The sequence below is a fragment of the Pseudomyrmex gracilis genome, unplaced genomic scaffold (assembly GCF_002006095.1).
Source record: "Pseudomyrmex gracilis isolate BER0280 unplaced genomic scaffold, ASM200609v1 scaffold_194, whole genome shotgun sequence".
NCBI lineage: Eukaryota > Metazoa > Arthropoda > Insecta > Hymenoptera > Formicidae > Pseudomyrmex > Pseudomyrmex gracilis.
This window is the reverse complement of record NW_018020778.1, coordinates 244,660-263,482: the sequence shown is the minus strand read 5'-3', so window position 1 is coordinate 263,482 and position 18,823 is coordinate 244,660. Positions and strand designations below refer to the sequence as shown.

The following is an 18,823-nucleotide window of genomic DNA, read 5'->3' as shown; positions in this document are numbered from 1 at the left end:
AACAAATATAATGCGTATTTAATGTGAAAACAGAATTAGCTGATATCGATACGTAACATTGGTGACATACGGTTTGTTATTAATTATTATTTTGATAACTAATTTACATTTGAGTGATTAGTGTCCGCCATAAGTGCAATGATTAATTGAATAACTTGTGGATACTACCAATAATGTTCCACCAAATGAGGTGTTCATTTCGCAAAGGTATTCTATTCTATTCTATAATATATTGCGTTTATTTTTTTGTTTCCAGCGGGACGTGTTCCATAAACGCTAACTTGATTTTCCATCGATTTTTCTTTGCGAACGTGCATTGTTAGCAACGCACTCTCAATCGAAGTACGTTGTCGTGCTTTCAACGCCGGTGCCTATTTCCTACCTACCTACACGCGTCGCGTAAATAAGCTCCAACTTCCGCGGCAACGACGTGTTGCTGCACACCCGTGTGACACCCGATCGAGCGAAATGGAACTTTTGCGAGAGTCCCGCGGTTGCCGCGCGACGCGAAATCATTTCGACGTCTGTCTCCATGTCTGACGCGTCGGTGCGCGCAACGCAACTCCATGTTCGTTTGAATTATTGCACGCCTGCACAATACGCCTCGCTCACGATCGGGCTCCATCCAACACCACGCTTCGGTCCTACACACGATCCGGTAAATACACGATCCTGCAACTGCGGTAGCAGCAACGGCTGGTATACCGATTGCGCGCGCGAGCAGATATGCAAATCACGCGCTCACGTGTGTTATAAACCACAAGCAAGAGAAACGTCTCGGCGCTTCGGCACTCGATGAAAATTCGACGACCCGGTTACGTTGAAACCAAAACTGATGAGACTCGACCCGCAATTCCTTTTGCATTCTGATTACAGTAATTATATGATAATTTAGTGTAATAATAACTGTGTTATATTATTGGTCTGTTATAATTAGCATATTTTAAATTTGTATTTCGACTTGTTGAACGCGGTGTTTTAGTTTTAAAAGATTAAGGAAAAATTTTAAATATAGTCATAAAAATATAACAATATAAGAAAAATAAAAATTATTCTAAAACAAATTAACAAAAAATTAAGTCTCATATAGTTTAAAACCAACTACACAATTTGACCGGTACTAGAAGCCGCTAGATATTTTGCGGAATAAATAAATATATATGAAATATATATATTTATATTTTTAAAAGTGTAAATAATACACATAATTATTCAAATTGAAATTTCAATTCGTGAAATCAAAAATATAAATTTATGTTGATTTGTTTTGCAAAACAACTAGCGTATCAGCTTCTACTAGCGGTTAAATTTTATAGTTATAAAAATTATTCTTTTTGCTTGTTTATTTTTATCTCTCTCACTTTCAACAACTCTTACGGTAATGATTGAAGCAACATATAATGAATGACTCTTAATCAAATTCACAGTTGACATTTGATTTATTTCTGTACTTCTGCGACCAAGTTCAATATAACGCAGGAAAGTTTTTCTCATCCGTACCGATTTCCTGATATTTACTTTCTCTTTTCATTTTCGCACGATCGTAGGGTAGACGACCGATCCGGATAACGGCGGACGATTATACTCAGAACGCCGGGTCGTCCGACCCACGCGCGTTGCATCCCGCGAGATACGATGCGAGTAAATACGGCGAGCAAGTCGCCGGCTTGAAAATCGCGATATTACGATTTTCATCGCGCGGAAAATTTCACGCCTCGCAGAGGAAGACCTGCATAAATCTTCTTATTTATCGTTCGCCTTTTATACGCGCGAATAAGTACGTCTGAGCATCCGATCGCGGAGGATGCGTCCAAAGATGGAGAGAGGAGAGAGGAGGAACCCGTGGCATATCACGAACCGAGCGGCGCGCGCATCTTTGTGTGTAGCGACGGCGGTGTCTTCTTCTGGGGATTTATACACCTCTTACCCGAACGCGCCTATTAAGCGGCGAAACGAGTTTCGTATTTTATACATACTCGTCCGTTCTTAATTTACACACCGGGCGGTCGTGCGTTTTTGACATTGAACTCGAGATCGAAATATCACACGCTCGGCCACAGGTTCGGTACGTCTCTATATAGTTGTTACGAGGTTGTTCTTGTTGACGATAATGGCAAGCTAACTACTCCGGTTAAGCAAAAAAAAAAAACTTGCGTTTTTATTAAGCGTAACAGTAGTTTTCCTTTAATCTCCTCGCCGGTAAAACTTTCTTTTCAAAGCAGGAAGTCGGAATCATCTCAGCGATATTAAAAAACCTGTGTGTGTGTGTGTGTGTGTGTGTGTGTGTGTGGTATATAAAATATCGTGTAATTTCATGGCAACATAAACCAGATGTTTGTACAACAACCGGCGTTTATTGATCGCGGTCTATGCAACATTTCTGCATCGCCGTCTTTTCCATCGGATGTAAAGCGCGCCGGCGAAATTACGGTCGATTACGTGAGCGCGTCTTTCAGCGCATGAATGAGACGTGTATATACTACACGAAGTTTCGCTCGCGGAACATCCTGCAAAATCTCCCGCTCGTCGAACACGACACGTAGCACGTGCTGCGCGATCTGACATTTCGCTACAAAGGCGAAGCGATTTCCGACACGCGTGTGTGTGGAGAAAGTGCATATATCATAGGATCCTTAATTTCGCTTACATGCCTTTTTCCGTCTCATAATGTCTAAAGACACACAGGCAGATTGTCGTCGATAAATTTATCAGAAAGAAAAGCTCAGCCGCGTGTTGAATAAACGCATTTGAAATTATACACGCAAGAAGCGAGCGGTGAGAAACATATTTCGACGAGAAAGGTGCGGACGTTTGAAATGGCGAGACTAATCGACAGTCGCGATAAGTCATCAGCTCGCAAATAGACGACGACGGAAGTAGACGACGGTCTTATCTGTCTACGACACGATCGCGGCGATGTAGCGTGACAGAGACAAACTTAACTTTCGATATGAAACGCATTTCACAACGCGTCGCGCGCATGAAACATTGATCACACGGCGCAACCGAATGAATTTCGGTCGACAAGTCAAAAAAGACGATTCTTCACGATCCACAACGCAGACTCGTTCCCCCCGACAGGAAAAAAAACCCTTTCATTATCGAGCTGGTCGACGATTTAGCGAGAGTAGGCGAATGAATCGGGTGAGGATCTCTGCGGACAAGTGGTTACGGTCCATTGTCTGGCGTGCGGCGGATGACAAACGAATCTCTCTCTCTCTCTCTCTCTCTCTCTCTCTCTCTCTCCCTTTCTCTCCCTTCGCCATTCATCTTGGCGTTAAATCCGCTAGTGAAATGCCGATCGAAACCGATCTCGGCAAACCTGTCTGTCGAGTGAATTGCGTGTGGTGAGTGACGGAACGAGGACGTGCGACAATTGCGACTGTTGCACGTCGTCGAAGAAGGATGCTAATCTGTCGCCGGTATCGTTGATGTTTCTTTGCGTGTCGCGAAGAAAGCGCGATTCTCAAGTTACTCTCGATTTTCCCACCGGCGTGTAATACGTCGACTCGCGTATGTATTTCTCGACTCGTAAAGCCGCTCGGAAGAGTCCCAGAACGCAGTCGGTTGATAATCCTCACCGAGGTGCCTCCGAGAGACTTTTATCCGGATTGCACACAGCAACGTGCTCGCGTGTCGCAGCCGAGCAACCAGACCGGTTTCGTTTTATTTGAGCGCGAATGAGGGTGCGAGAGCGCTCGACGATTTATCGACACGAGCGTGATTGCGGTAGGTGTATTTGCGTGCGTGTTGGAAGAATTCTCGAATAAAAAAGTAAATAATTATGTAAAATTCGTATTACGCGACTGTAGTGGATCGTGTCGATTGTATTCACATATTGATGAGAAAATCGTGTTTTTCCGCACACACACGCGGTTCTAACATCGACTATAAATTTTGTGGGATTTTATGGAGCGCAATGTCGCGATTGTGTTATTCCCGAGTGGTTCAAGCGTCGATATATGACGCATGGGTTACGAGCGTTTTTGAGAAGGAAAGAGAGAAACTCGTGGCATTATTGAATTAAGTGTGAACTAGAAGAGAGCGAAACGGCATAAGGTGCTAAAAGTGCTCATTCGCACTTTCTCAATACGAGTACGTTCTACATATTTTTTTCACGTCTTTTTTTACGCCACGCCGGAAAGAGAGTGAAGTTTGTTTGATGTAGTTCCGCTATTTTTTTCCGTACTACATCGTACGGGATTAATTATCCGCGCATTAATTACTTTTCTACGTAAATATAACTTTCCTGCGGATAGCTCCTCGTCAGAGAGTGTCCGGTGAATCTCTCAAATCGACGTTGTTGTGTTACGGAATCTATATTTTAGATCGATCGATTTATCGGAGCGAAACGAGGTTTGCAAAATGAGAAATGCGCGCGATATATGGATTTATCGAAGTGAAAGGAGTTTTCAGGGAGATGATTGCGGTATATCGGGACGAACGAGAAAAACACTTTTTTTTTGTTTCAGCGAGAGAGAGAGAGAGAGAGAGAGAGAGAGATCCTCTTCGGGATCTAGGTTGCGCGCGTGACTTCTCAACGATCGCGTTTTGTTTCGAAACAGAATTTGTAGTTCGCAACTACCGAGTTGCGCGTATGACGTACATACATGATCGCGATTATGGCAACAGAATGCACCAGTTGAGAAATGTCCGACTTGTGTTGTTTCGCGCAGTGATCCCGTGTGATGATCACTGTGCGATAATCAACGGAAATGTGAAACACACAGCAGCATTGCCTGCTTTCTCGTTTCGCGTTCATTCGATCGATTGTGAATTTGCTCACTCGCAATTATTTCCACGCAAATATGCTCGTTAATCAAATTTCATTACAGTATTTCGTAATCCGAGAGTTAATCAACATTAAACTAGTTGCGTAATTACATATACGCATGTGTATATATTTCGACATTAAATTATTATAATACTATGTTCTACGTTTCAATCATTGTTGCGCACTTGTCTTCTTTTATATTGAAAAATTGTTACGTTGTTCTATTTATTCAACAATTTCAACTATTCCATTCGATTTTACTTACAAATGCGCATCATTATACAATACGCCGGTCAATTAGCGGCTAATAAGTAAATTCAATCAAGGCACAATTTTAGATTGCCGACGCGCATGTTGAAATTTTCAATGATTAGAAAGATAATTGCGTCTCTTTATTGCGCGTGTTGCGAATTATGCGAAACAATATTTTTTTCTTATCTCATAGTAAAAGAACAATAAACATCTAGCAAATCACAATTTATTATTTAACGTGGCTCGTTTTTTCTTGATGGATGTTAGAAAGAAAATTGCGTCTTTATTGCGAAGTTTACGAAACAACGCACAATATTTTTTTCCTTTATAATAGAAGAATAATAAAAATCTAGCAAATCAGAATTTATCTAACGTGGCTTGTTTTTTCTTGATGGACGTCAGTCACGCAACTTGGTTTTTTTTTTTTTTTTTCAGCGATAGAAACATACGTACAACGGGAAATAGCGTCGTACGCAAGAGATGAGTGTCAGTAATGGCATTGCGTAAATCCAATCGTGCGAGAAACAAATGTGATCAAGATGGTCAAAGATCAAGGATTCAAATTTGTTTGCTCATCACGATTTCCTGCGAGATTAATGGAATATTAACGAAAGTTCACGTGAATTGTCTGTTTAAATATCTCTATCTCAATTACAAACTACGATAAGCTCTGTTTGACTAGGTGTGCTGACGCGAATTCGAGCGTCTTCGCGAGAAACCGACTACGTGGGAAGTTGGTCAGTGAGTAAAATTTACAATTATAAGTTTATTACTTCCTCAACACTTGACCCGGATTCGTACGCGAGAAATTCGTCCGCTAATAATCCCACACTACGATCATCATCATTTATATACGCGAGCGATCGACGACCGCGTGAAAGTTCGTTTTCTTCGCCACGAACGTTATTGTGTCTGCCTCTGCGCTCGCCTACGAATTGGTTTCATCAGTTCATCTCGTTTAAATAGCACGGAATGCCCACGTGATCGTTCCCGATAAAAAACAAATATTTCAAAATCAGATTTATAACACTACAGATGTGTATATAAATAATTGAAATAATTGTTGTGACGCATAAATTATTTCATGATTTTTTTAGTTTTCTGAAATTATTGCGTCTGCGTAGTTTACAGTTTTAGACTCTAATGCAAAACCGGAAAATATTCGATTTCGCCGATAATGATCGGCCATCGATCATCAAATCGTTAGTTAAACTTTCGGAGATCTCCAACGGTAGGGGCGGTCGCTCGTATATACCTCATGAATACCAAGATTTACGGGCTCGTTGGCAAGTCAGGTAATACCCAAGCTGGATACCAATGAGAGAGATTAATTCACGAATAATTCTTTGTGAACGATAGCGCGGTCACGAACACTCGAGAACTTCGATCGCGAGAAAGTGATGCTTCAACGTTTGATAATTGCCTACGAATGTCGATGCTCGAGCAGCATCGTCAAAAGTAATCGGCTTGGTGATTTGCATGGAAAACAATTTCCGCCACATCTGCGTGTGCATCGTCGCTTTTGAATTAATCCCGCGTTGCAAAATCGCGAGAATTCAATCATCTCGTTAACCGGTCGCCCTGAATGCAACATTCACGGAGAAAGAATAGAATTAAAGCCTATAGATAACAGTTATAGTCTTTCTGCTATGGAATGCGAGATCAATTCGCGATTATCAAGAATGATATATAACGAGAGATGCGCGTCATCAGAAAAAAAATGTGTATACGTCAAGCGCATTTTTCGATGTAACCTTTGTAGTCGAGAAAGGCAACTCGAGAAATTCATTTGATGTGATTGAGCACATTTTTTAAAAGCGTAAACGATTGTAAGTGGACGTATGCAAATATTGCGTCTACCGATCGAAAACGTCTTCCGTAAACTTCACTTTCACTGAACTGTTGTTCGGTAATTACATTCAAAAAAATTTTCTACTATTTTTTTCTCAAAACAATAACGTAGCTCTTATATATTTATTTGTTTATTTAGTGTCAATATATTGCATATATTCAGTGTCAATATATTGCATTAAACTCTGACAATCCACTTATTATTAAGAAGAATCGGGTTAGTAAGCTATAGACAGCTGTTGGATATCAAATTCGACCCGGTCGTATTCGCTCGTCATTAATCACTTCGTGATTCATGAATGATCGAGTGTCCACGAACGGACGTTGTCTACGAGAAAGTGAGTGTGAGACCCGAGCTCCGACCCGCATTCGTCCCCTCGATTTCTCCGACAAGTGCCCGGTCGCCGTGCTGATGGAGATGACGCCACTTCTCATTACAGCCATTCATGTGTCCCGTGTAATAATTACGCTACTACGCGAGTAGTCACGCGTCTGGCATTTCTGTGGTACGTACACTACCATGTGGCAAAGCGCAGACGACCTGTGCAACAGAGTTGCCGGGCCTGCTGCACGTTGTTTTCGCGGACGCGCCGCCTAATTGGCGAGATAATTACCACAGGCCACGCGAGTTTCGGACACGTCGAAATGACGAAAAGCACCGTTCTCATTGGCTCTTCTTGAGCAATTAAGACAATTTATCCGCTTGTAAGTCCCACGAGCTGTTAAGTACGCTTTTCTTCGAGCTGAGAAAGATGATTCCTGTCGATGTGAAATAACTTTTCGTGAACAGACTGGGTCTCCTAGACCCGCTCAAAAATTTCAAACCGATGTCTCTAGTAAAACTTTGTTTTTTAAACGCTTATATTTTCGAAAATACTAGAAATTGAAAACATTTTTTTTATCGACGCAGAATTCCATTCAAAGTCGCGTGGGTCTCACAGACCCAGTCTGTCGGATTAATAGGCGTTTTTTTATCAATATGATATTTTGAAAGTAGATTACGTACAATTTGTAATACAAAAATTGATTAAAACATATTTATATTAATTTCAAATGAATTTATTGTGTGGTTACTAATTAAATATTTTAAATTTACATATGTTCATTACATTGGATGCCGCAGGAATGTGTATTTAACGTAAACAACGCGCGTGACTGCACACGGATTAACAATCGCCGCGCATAGAGTTACCGAAATGATCGGCGAACGTAAATAGAGACCGAAATTAAGCATTGCACGTGTATAATGGTGTGTATTAAGTAGCGTGTAATTAGCGTGCGACGGTAATGCGCGCTACCGCAAAGTAGCATTAATCTCGGCGCGCATCCCTCGTTGCAGCATCAGCGCTGCAGCAACTCTCTCTCTGCAATCCAACATTGCCGAGTCTCATTCGGACGCGACGGTAACCTTAATTCGCGTATTATCACATTCTCTCTTCTCGTCACGTAAAATATTAAGATGCGAAATATTTCAAACATCTTGCGACGTATCGTGAAATATGCAGAACGCGGAACTTACGCGAGAGAGAGGAGACGTTTCTTGAATATTTCTTGAAGAGACCTACGGCATACTTTTAAATTAAAATTTGAGAAAAGTGTATGACTCGGAGAAACAGAGACAAGAAAGACATTACTATATTAAATGATATATATATATTACAAGATTGATCTTGATTTTATGAAAAACAGACGCAGAGTTTTCTTTCCGCATTTTCGCGAGAAAGAAATGGTAATATGTTTTGATTTTCAACGAGACACTGAAAATGATCTATAAAACACACTCAAGGCTCAAAATACGAGCAACGTTTGTGTACGATGCAGTAACAGCATTTAAATCCGCGTAATCTAATCCACGCGTTTCCTGCGATTCGAGCATCGCGAACGTAATATTATTTCGATGACGCATTCAATGCATTCGATAAATGCGCCGATTCCCCTTTCTCTCTACTCCAAACTCTATTGACAAACTTTACCGTTTGTCTCTCTCTCCTCTCTCTCTCTCTCTCTCTCTCTCTCTCTCTCTCTCCCATTTGTCCTCGTTACACGGTTCTCTGTAACGTCGAGCACTTTCACGAGTCCATAGACACGTTAACTATTGCGGGAGCTCAACGAAGTTCGCGTCGCGCGCGGAATTCTCGCCGGTCGTTGCACCGAACCAGCCGCATTTCCGCGACGCAAATGCATCCCGCGCGTGCACATGCACCGGTAGCCCGGGAAGGATGCGTCACGGCGCATAACAGAGGGATGTAATGAGCGGGGAATGCAGTGGAGCATCGAGTTGGAAAAGACAATGCGAACAGACAGCGAAGTGACTGGAAGATACGGTCGAAACAGGCGGAAAACTGTTGGTGTGAAGTTGACATTTTCAGAAACTCGAAAGTTCTAATTGCACACACGCAATAATTCTACAGTTCCTGATAGGTAGACATCAATAGTTCCGGCTACTTGTTCAGGGAAATTCCAGATCAAAAACATAAGCTACTTTTGTCAAACCGCGCGAGACCATAGAAGAATCAAAAGACGATTGCGGTTAAAGTCGTGTCGATAGGTCGTCGAGCCGCGCTGGGTCGTTTGTACCGACGTTTATTGTGTCGTCACGATTTTCTGTTGTTGCGCGAATTAGACAGGAGAGTAGAGTTCGCGCTGTCAGGAGACGCGAGTGGAGGCGAGCTTCACGCAACACGAGAGAGAGACATCCGGGAAGAGTGTCACAAGCAGCATCACATCATGATTGTTGTTAGAATGGAGAGATGCAACGCCGCACCTAAAACAACATTCTTGAAAATGCACGGAGCGGCGTGACCTCACGTCACAAACACTACGGATCACCGTAGAATATTTGTGGTGATCGAGATCGCAATATTCAACAACAATTACAACTACAAAACGAATAAATTTTATTTAAAAAAAAAAACTACAATTAATAATCAGAAATTGCTTACAATTCACGATTTTGCGCTGCAATCGCAGTTTCTATAAATTTTACTCAAGATATTCGATTTAGGTAGTTCCGTGTGTCGTATATTCGAGTTCTATATTCCAGCGAGAAATGCAACATCAGTTAAACCGCGGGTGGCGTAAATGATTATTTATGGAAGCGGCCCGGGGCGAAACAAAGAGATTCGCCGAATTTCCGCGCGGCTTACGAAAGAAAGCAATTAACTGTGCGGCTAATCAAAACGAATGAGCCGCGGAAGAGCGGCGCTCTAAGCCGAAAGGACCGACAATAGAGCCGAAGGCCTCCGGGTTACCTACTTTTAATTGCGAGCACGTTTTACGCTCAGTGGAGCGCGCGTCGCGTCGGGCAAGCTATAAATTTCCCCGTCCCGTTCATCCCCCATTGCAACCACAAAACTAATTAGTCCGGCAGTAATTAATCTTTCGTCTTCGATTGAGCGACGTTACCTGTATGTCGGTCGCGTCCACTCTCGTGCGCATATTGAAATATGCTAGACTTAAAAAAATCTTTTCTCGGCGAACGAATATTCCCCACTAAGTATCTACAATTACTTAGAACTGTTTCTCCACACGAGAAATATCGTTACGTTATCGCTCTGATATCAACTGCGCGTTTTTTTTTATGAATCACCTGGGCGGTGAACAATATCATTTTATTATTGGGACTGTTGATATAAATGAACTGGAGCTTTTTGTATTATTTTCCGTATTATGTCAAAATATTGTTTTAAAGAGTTTATCAAGTAAATAAAATTTTTATCTAGTTTGTGATTCTATTTTTTTCCGAGTGACGTAACTGCAATAATGTGACTAACTTCCACCGGTTTATACATGACGAATTGCTGGCATTTTTTCCGAGGTTTTGACCCGTAATTAACCTGACTCCGTCCTCGAATTTTTCTTAAGTGCATTCCACGCACTTGTTTATCGTACTCTAATTGAGGCGACGCGATAAGAAACGACTATTGTCGTCCCACTTTCTAAAAGCCTTTAAGTGTCGCAATCGCGTGGCCGCCTATGTAACCTCTCATTCGGGACAAAAACCGCGCGCTTGCTAAATTCCAGCGAAATTTTTCGTTATCAGCGAGCTGTGACGCATTCGAAAAACATCGCTGTGTCCCGTTACAGTACGCTCGGAATTGTAAACAAAATCGACGTGTAATTTAATACATTGTTAGACTGATTCGTAAAATTTTTCGACATTCAATTATATTTCTACTTTCAAATATATTTTTACTTTCGAAGAATGTTTCTAATTTGCACACTCGCGCCTGTGTGAGATTCATCAATTTGTCGTTTCTAAATGTAAATCGTCAACTCTTGTAATGTAAATTCAAGCGTCCGTTAAGTTTTTATTAATTAAGAAACTAGCGCGCGAAAAATCTAGCGCGGAATGAAGATTGAAGAGAGAACCGAACTCTAGATATACTTTTACTCAAAAAGAAAGGAAGTCTCACACAGTGAAGAGCACAGTGCGCGCGCGATCCAATTAATCCACCTGATAATTATTTTCTACCTCTCGAGAGCGAAGTGCACCGTTTTCGTGAGAGAATACGAAGCAGCGACGGCGTGTGATCGTAATTATCTGCAGTTTATCTGCAGGAGCGGAACAAAGCCCGCGCGCGGGCTTCTTATCGCATCCTACCCCGGTCGCATCCAACGTGGACAATGCACTTCCGGTGTACATTTCGCGCCGAGGACTGTGAAGAAGGATCGGGAGAGGAGGGAGGGATCGCAAGTACGGGATCGGCTCGCGTTTCAACTCGTGTTGTTTTTGTGCCACCGCGATATCTCGTACCGTACGTGCAACGTCGCGAACTCGGTAGTGGACGATATAGATGCGGGTCGATTGTGAAAGGGAGAGTCGCGGGCGGTGCTCATGATATCTATATTATTTTTAGTTTCTTTCCGCAAACGTACGGACACAAGTATCGAATTTGCGTAAATCAATATTAATATATTGAGCCTGTAGCATTTATCTGTTATATTAGAACGTCCTCAACAGATGTCAGAGATTAATTAGCGGAAAGTTGCCGAATAAATCGTACTTTTAGATTCTTTAATTTTGTTTTTGTAATTATTGAATAAGCAACAGCGATCAATATACAAAGTAAATAAACAATTAGAAGTTCGTTCAAATTTTATCGAGAAAAACACTAGTAGGTAGTGTTTTTCTCTAATTGCTTGTACAAGCGTTAATGAGACTGGATTAGCGGCAACGTGATGTGTCAGCAGCGTTGAGTAACAGAGGAATGCGCTTATCAAATGCGAGAGAATCGTTAACGTGATCAGCAGACGGTCTTTTGTAGTTAGCATCAATGAAACGGGAAGGGATGTCAGCGTCACCCGCGCGCGCGCGCGCGCGTCACCGAGCGCGTAGTAGAATTTCTTCCTAGAAGTAACCGATATGATTTATAGGTATACAGCGATTAGTCATCCGGGCAACGATTCATTAAAAGCGCGCCGATCGAATTAAGGCCGAGCTTTTCTCGCGAGCATTAAATGGGTCGCTCTTGGCTGCTGTTAGTTGACTAGCTCTCTCAGGAACGGCTGTCAGTCTCTCTCTCTTTTTCTCTTACGTCATCGTGATATCGAGTCGACGACCTAGTTTTTCTCACTCCGGAGATCAGGAACGTAAAAAGGTCTTCCACCCTTGCAAACGTGAAATGTTCTCGTTCGTTTTTTACAACAATGTACGTTTACGCGCAATGACTTTTATCGATTGACAGACATCAGTATCTCATATGGATATTGCAACTCCGTGCATCACAATATTTATATACTGTGTAAATATTGTGTATCTATAAAAATTCCAATTCCAGAGCTAAAATTTATACAACACATTTTTACTTGCAAACTTTTTAGAAAAAAAAGAGAGATTAATATTTACATTTTTGGAATAGCTGTAACAATGCTCTTTCTTTTTTTTCTCTCTTTCTTTTATATATTCTCTTCTAATAAAAGGATCGCGGATAGAATGGCTTGCACAATTCAGTAGTATCAAAAATCGATGAATTTTTATGCACACTCGTAAAGAAGCAAAAATTCTCTCTTTTTCTCTCTCTCTCTCTCTCTCTCTCTCTCTCGCATAGCAAAGTAATGATCTCGCAATTTCCATTAAATGTATCTCAACGAGAAAAATAAATATCTATCCACTACATACCATTACATAAATAAAATAAATAAATAAAATAAAAATACAATTTTCTATATTTTATTTTATATATTTATCAATTTGCGACATCAGTAAAACGATGCGTTCTTTGTCTCATTGTTAGTTCTACATTTTCGATGTTCCCGTATTTTTTTCCAGGTAACAAAATGAACGGACCAGTTTATGCATCATCCTGTCCCGCATTGCAGTCGAACCTCTCGCTGCACAGCTCATCCTATTACAGCGAGTACAGCGGTAGCACTGTGCGAAGACGGCTATCGTCGACAGGCGAGGCAGATACCTCAGCTACATCAAGCTACGAGGGTAGCGACAGCTCCGAAAACAGCGATGAATCTCGACTTGATCCTGTCAGTCAGATGGAACGCGAGCAGCTCGAAACTTTCTTTCGAGGATTGAAATCACAAGTGACGTATTAAATTGCACACGTGTATATAATAAACACACATTGATTAAAACATAATATTTACAAATTAAGAGTATTATATAAAATTATAATTTGTGATAATTCTACATGAAATACATAAAATTATAACAGAGTTAAAAAATTTGATTTTTAATGCTGTCCAAAGGATACTAATTTATATACTTGATTTACAAAAACCGCAGGTGTACGTATGCGAATCACTGGCGAATTTGTACATCGGTAGCGCTTCTCAGACAGAGAGGTGGGAGCTTCGTTTCACCGGAATACCAGTGGTGGTTCTTGATCTTGGGGAAACACGATCAAGATCCAAGAGACGTATTCAAATCCTGTTAGCGGAACGCGGTACTTGCTTTACACTCTGGCGCGAAACTATCGACAACCTCTCATCGTACAAGGTATAAAATATTACAAATCACGAAAAAATAATACATATCTTTTTGTGGATGTATATTTTTATTAAACTTATTTTTATATTAAATGTATTTTATTAGATAATATTGTATTTTAAATAACTTTGTATAAAATTATTATAGAAAGAGAAGGATTTGTTTTAACAAATATTCTTAATTTCAATTTATTTTCAATGCGACGCGAAATTTGATACACACACCATTAATTATAAAAGCTTGCACAATCACGAACAACTCATTTACACGTTGGAGCATTTTGTTTCGTACTTCATTAGATAGATTACGGCGTGTATCATGATACAAAGCGGCTTGGATTTCAACATCGGACATTCAATACCGCTTCCGATTTCTCGGTTTGCGCACATGAGATAAGAGAAACAAAGTGCGCATAAATGTGACTTTTTATACATCACACATATTGTTTTTTTTCTCTAAATATTTTGTCGACTTCAAAAAAAGTATATTACTTGTTATCGAAAATCCATTTGACAACGCCATCCCTGCGATCATTCTGCGCGAAGATAAGAGTCCTCTCGAAATTTTCGCAGGTGTCCGGACCAGCCTTCCACACGATGTGTCTCTCGTCTGATCACACCCGCCTCGCCGGACTCAGCTTTGACAACTCGAAAGCTGCGAACGATCTCTGGCAGCATATCGAACGTCTCGTGTCCTGCCCGGAGAACATCAGTCTGTCAATGCCGGGCAAGAAGAAGAAGAAGCAGACGCCGAAGAAGGTGGTGCTGCCGACCAAGAGCAACATCAGCCAGCCGTGCCAGTTCCAGCACGTGACCAGCGTGGACGCGGCCGACCGGTCACGATACTTCTCGCTGCAGACGTTGGTTCCAGCGCTGAGCGAGCTCGAGAACTCCCTGGAGGCGAATTTCTGAGACAAGCCCGAGGCCTCCGGCAAGCCCTCGTAGAAACGACGCAGCGCGACGCCCGACTCCCATCTTCTTCTCCGGAAATAAATTTGGTCGAGGAAGGAGAAAACGGTAGTAACGAGATCTCGCGAAGACTCGTACACGGGCGCGCGCTCGCAAAAGCTGTTCCGAGAGCTGCCAACGAGAGGCGAATATTCGAAAAATAACACCGCAAGATTTGATCGGAAGTCTTTTTATCTTCTTGCTCCTCCTCTTCGAAGTGGCTACTTCGTGAACGCGATTAAATTTTGCGACACGGGGAGGAGATATATCGACAAAAGCTTTAACGACGACGACAAAAATAAGAATAGGATAATAAAGGAGTCTTGCGCGGTTCTCGTAGATTTTATTCATCATCTTCATCCTCTATTCCGATGTAATATCATTCTCAACTAGCAGAGAGTATAAGAGTTAATGAATTGAAGTAAGATACTTGGATTTTCTCTTCAAAACGCGCGCAAGATTTCGACTCCGCGTTAGTTCCGTGTTCTTCTCGTGTATCGATCGAGGAGCAAAGATTTCGAGAGACGAAACGAAGAACCTCGAAGAGAAAAAGAGGACGACAAAGAGAATATAAAAAAAACAGCTCGGACAATCTCGCAAAAGAACGGAATAGCTCGTTGACTCGCCCGGAACAGTCCAATCGGTCGATGTCGCGCAAATCTACAACATCGTATCGCGAACGTCAATACGAAACTATTCATCAATGCGAGCGCGATTGATGTTTGCAAAATCTCCCGACTGCAGCCTCCAGGCGAAACAGAAAGTTCGCCCCGGAGCGACAACTTCTTCGAGAGTCACGTCTGTTCCGATTCTTTTTCTCTTTCGAAGGGATTCTTCGTAAACTATCAGCGCTGTAAGATTTATTATTAGACGTAAAAACATAAATGTTTTATCAAACGTTAGACCGATAAAAATGCAATATATACATATATATATATATCATAACGATGATATCATTCTTATCTGAAAAAAGATTTTCAATAAATCGTTTCGTTCCTGACAGTTTCATTACGCAAACGTTTAGTTTTCAGCTTTCTGTGCGGACAATGAGTTGATCAAAATAAACATTGAAAAAATAAAATTTTGATTACACAGTAGTTTTAAAATTGTAGGCTTAAAACAAACACTTTCAGAAAAAATAGATGTCTAATTTGTTTATTTTATATGTGTATACAATAATGTTTTACTTGCATTTGTTTGCAAGCAATTCTAACGATTCAAGCAGAACGATTGATTGAACGATCTTCCTTTGCAATTCGAATTGGGTGACTTAATGCGAGGGAACAAACAAGCGCTCTCGCAATTGAATGTCAAAGACGCGAAACCTTGAATCACACGAAGAACAAATGTGAAACCGGCGATTAGAAAACGTCATGCAAATATATGCGGAATTCACTTCCATCGCATTCTCATTGCGCGCACATTGTTGTTACTCGCCGTAAAAAAAAAAAAAGAAGGAAGCTTTCTCTCGTGGCAGGTAGAGGAAATGTTGTTCCGCCGTGTTCGTAATTAAAGGCATGCGGTGAAAATGAGACATCAAAGAAACTTTCGAAGCTCACTACGCAGTGTGAATAATTGCGACAAAAACCCGTCGTTACGAACTAAGTTTAAATCCTGGCACTGCATTCAGCGTAAAATGCCCAATAAACTTCAGAGGAAAATACTTGAAGACGAAGTGGCAATTATCCTTAATTGGAGAAAAAAAGTCATTTTGCTACTGTCGTGCTTGAAAAAACAAAAAACCTCGTCGCTGAGTCAGTGTATCTTCGAAGAAAGGAGACATAATAACGTAATTTCATAAGTTACATCTCTCCGAAGATTAAAATATTTCAAAATATTATAAACGTAGAAAAGAAAATAATAAAGAGTTATAGATGTGTCATTATATATAAAATTTGGAATAATTATGAAAAATCCAGTGTTCATGAAGTAGAATGTTAACGTTAAAAGTACTTAACGTCTCTATTTCGGAATCGTAAAAACGTATGTAAGATCGATAAACCGTAACGTAAGAGCATCCATAAATAAAAAAATTTTTTTAAATAAAAAAAAACGAAATACTGCCGAACGTACGTGCAAAATAAATTGCGACATTTTATGAGCGTATATAGCGTACTGAAAATGACCATTGTGCCAAAATACACGCAGCATAAGAAAAAAACAAGCTGATTTCAATAATGAGGACGAAACGTTTTCGAAAAATCGAACATTTTTTTAGTAGTTCCATACGATGTAAGACGTGGAAAAATGTTTTTTTATTATGACAAGCAGCATTTTCTTTTTTTCTAGCATACTCGTAACGTTCACGTATCACAATGTTTATCAACAAATTAGTAATTAAGTAGAAATTAGTCGGATATTGACGTGCATGATGTGTCCATGTATAGCGAATTCTACTTGTCCTACCGTCGTTTCGGGTTGTTCGTGTCTGTAGAATTCGGTAGCAAAATCTCGATCTTGTTGTCGACGTCGTTCGATTAAATGTTGAAATGTGAAGATTTACTGTCGTTAATTACGTTCAAGTAAAATAACATCGAAGAGTTGAACTCTTTCTCTCTCTCTCTCTCTCTCTCTTTCCGGAATTTATTCATGTTCTAAGTATCAAATTTTTTATATTGTTATGTTTATAAACTACTACTACTTGAAAAAAAAAGAAAATTAATGATTTTAAATTTACATAAATTAATTTATTATTATTAATTAAATTTATGTATACACACAGTTTCTGCGAATATTACACATGTTACATTTATTAGCTTCTGCAGGTTTTGTGAATGGAGGTTTGCATCTTGTACTCGAAATTGAAGTCTTGTTCGCTCTTTCTTATCTGTCACTTTACTTGAACGTGCATGGTCTATGTTGAAACGAAGACGAATAGTCTTCTATTTAAAAAACGGACTCACTCCTCTTGAGAGAGGATCGCGCGCGAAATCGTCGTTACACATGACGTTCGCAAAAAGACTGGTTTCGTCATTCCGCGTATATAGACACAGGTAAACACTAGATACCTACTATGAGTAGCAATAGCGGTCATATTAGAACGACCTGACCCTTTTATCATTAAAAATTCGTCTGCGCGACTCGTTCAATGTTTCCCTCAACATTGTCATTATTCGTACATGCTTCGAAACTTGCGTCTCGTTGAGTGACGAAACGTATGCGTGTTTCGCTTTATATCTATTGCGAATCAAATCTCTAGCGGATAAGATGAATTAGCGGTATCGGTATCTCTAAGTTAGGCACGTCCGGACGAATTTTTTATCGCGCTGTTCGAAACGAATACGTATAAGACTTCAGAATTTGTAAACAGTTGCAAGATTTATACAAACACTTTTGTAACACGTGAGGTTAATTTTTAGGGAAATAAATTCCGGGCGTTTATTCTATATAGACACACTTAAATAGCTAACGTGTATAATTTAGAAAATTACTGTTAATTCTTACATACACAATTAATTCCAGAATTAATTAATTTCATTATCTACGACTGTGATATAAATATATGTATTTGTATCGTTACGTTTCGTAACATATATCCTGCATTATAATCAATCACTTGGAGATACAAGTTTATTGAATATATCGTATGTAATAATGATTGTATTAAAATAAAAACAATATAGCAACTAATAAAATGAGAATGAACATCTTCTTTATTTTCCGTCTTTTGGAACTTAAAGAAATAATAGAATTTAGTCAGATTTTTCTATTAATAATATTTGTGATTTAAAATATTTTTAGAATTTTTAACATTATTGTTTATATTGTTGGGTCTGATTGGGGCTTGATTTAAAACAAATAATTACTCAGAGAATTCTTACAAACACGTGCTTTTTATTTACAAATCTACGAAGATCTGAAAAGATCAACTTTTCTGTCAAAGTTGCTTTTCTTGCTCCATCAAACTGTTTTTCTTGAATCTCGATGTGGACAAAATACATTTCGCGACGTTATTTTGAACTTTTAGCTTACCATTTTGACTTTTACAATATCTGCCGAGATAACGCATAGCAAAATCTTCTAGTGCGTTTTCTTTCATTTTGTCGGCAGGTAATA

General features: G+C 40.0%; 1 protein-coding gene across 1 annotated transcript in view; it reads left to right on the top strand.

The window, feature by feature from the left end:
• LOC109858241 overlaps positions 1-16,810 on the top strand; it is a 43,577-nt gene extending 26,767 nt beyond the window's left edge. Inside the window, exons 2-4 of the mRNA XM_020435311.1 lie at positions 13,149-13,414; positions 13,617-13,829; positions 14,393-16,810. Coding sequence (XP_020290900.1) covers positions 13,157-13,414; positions 13,617-13,829; positions 14,393-14,731 — 810 coding nt within the window. The 5' untranslated portion in view covers positions 13,149-13,156 and the 3' untranslated portion in view covers positions 14,732-16,810. The remainder of the gene's footprint in view (positions 1-13,148; positions 13,415-13,616; positions 13,830-14,392) is intronic.
• Positions 16,811-18,823: the final 2,013 nt, after the last annotated feature.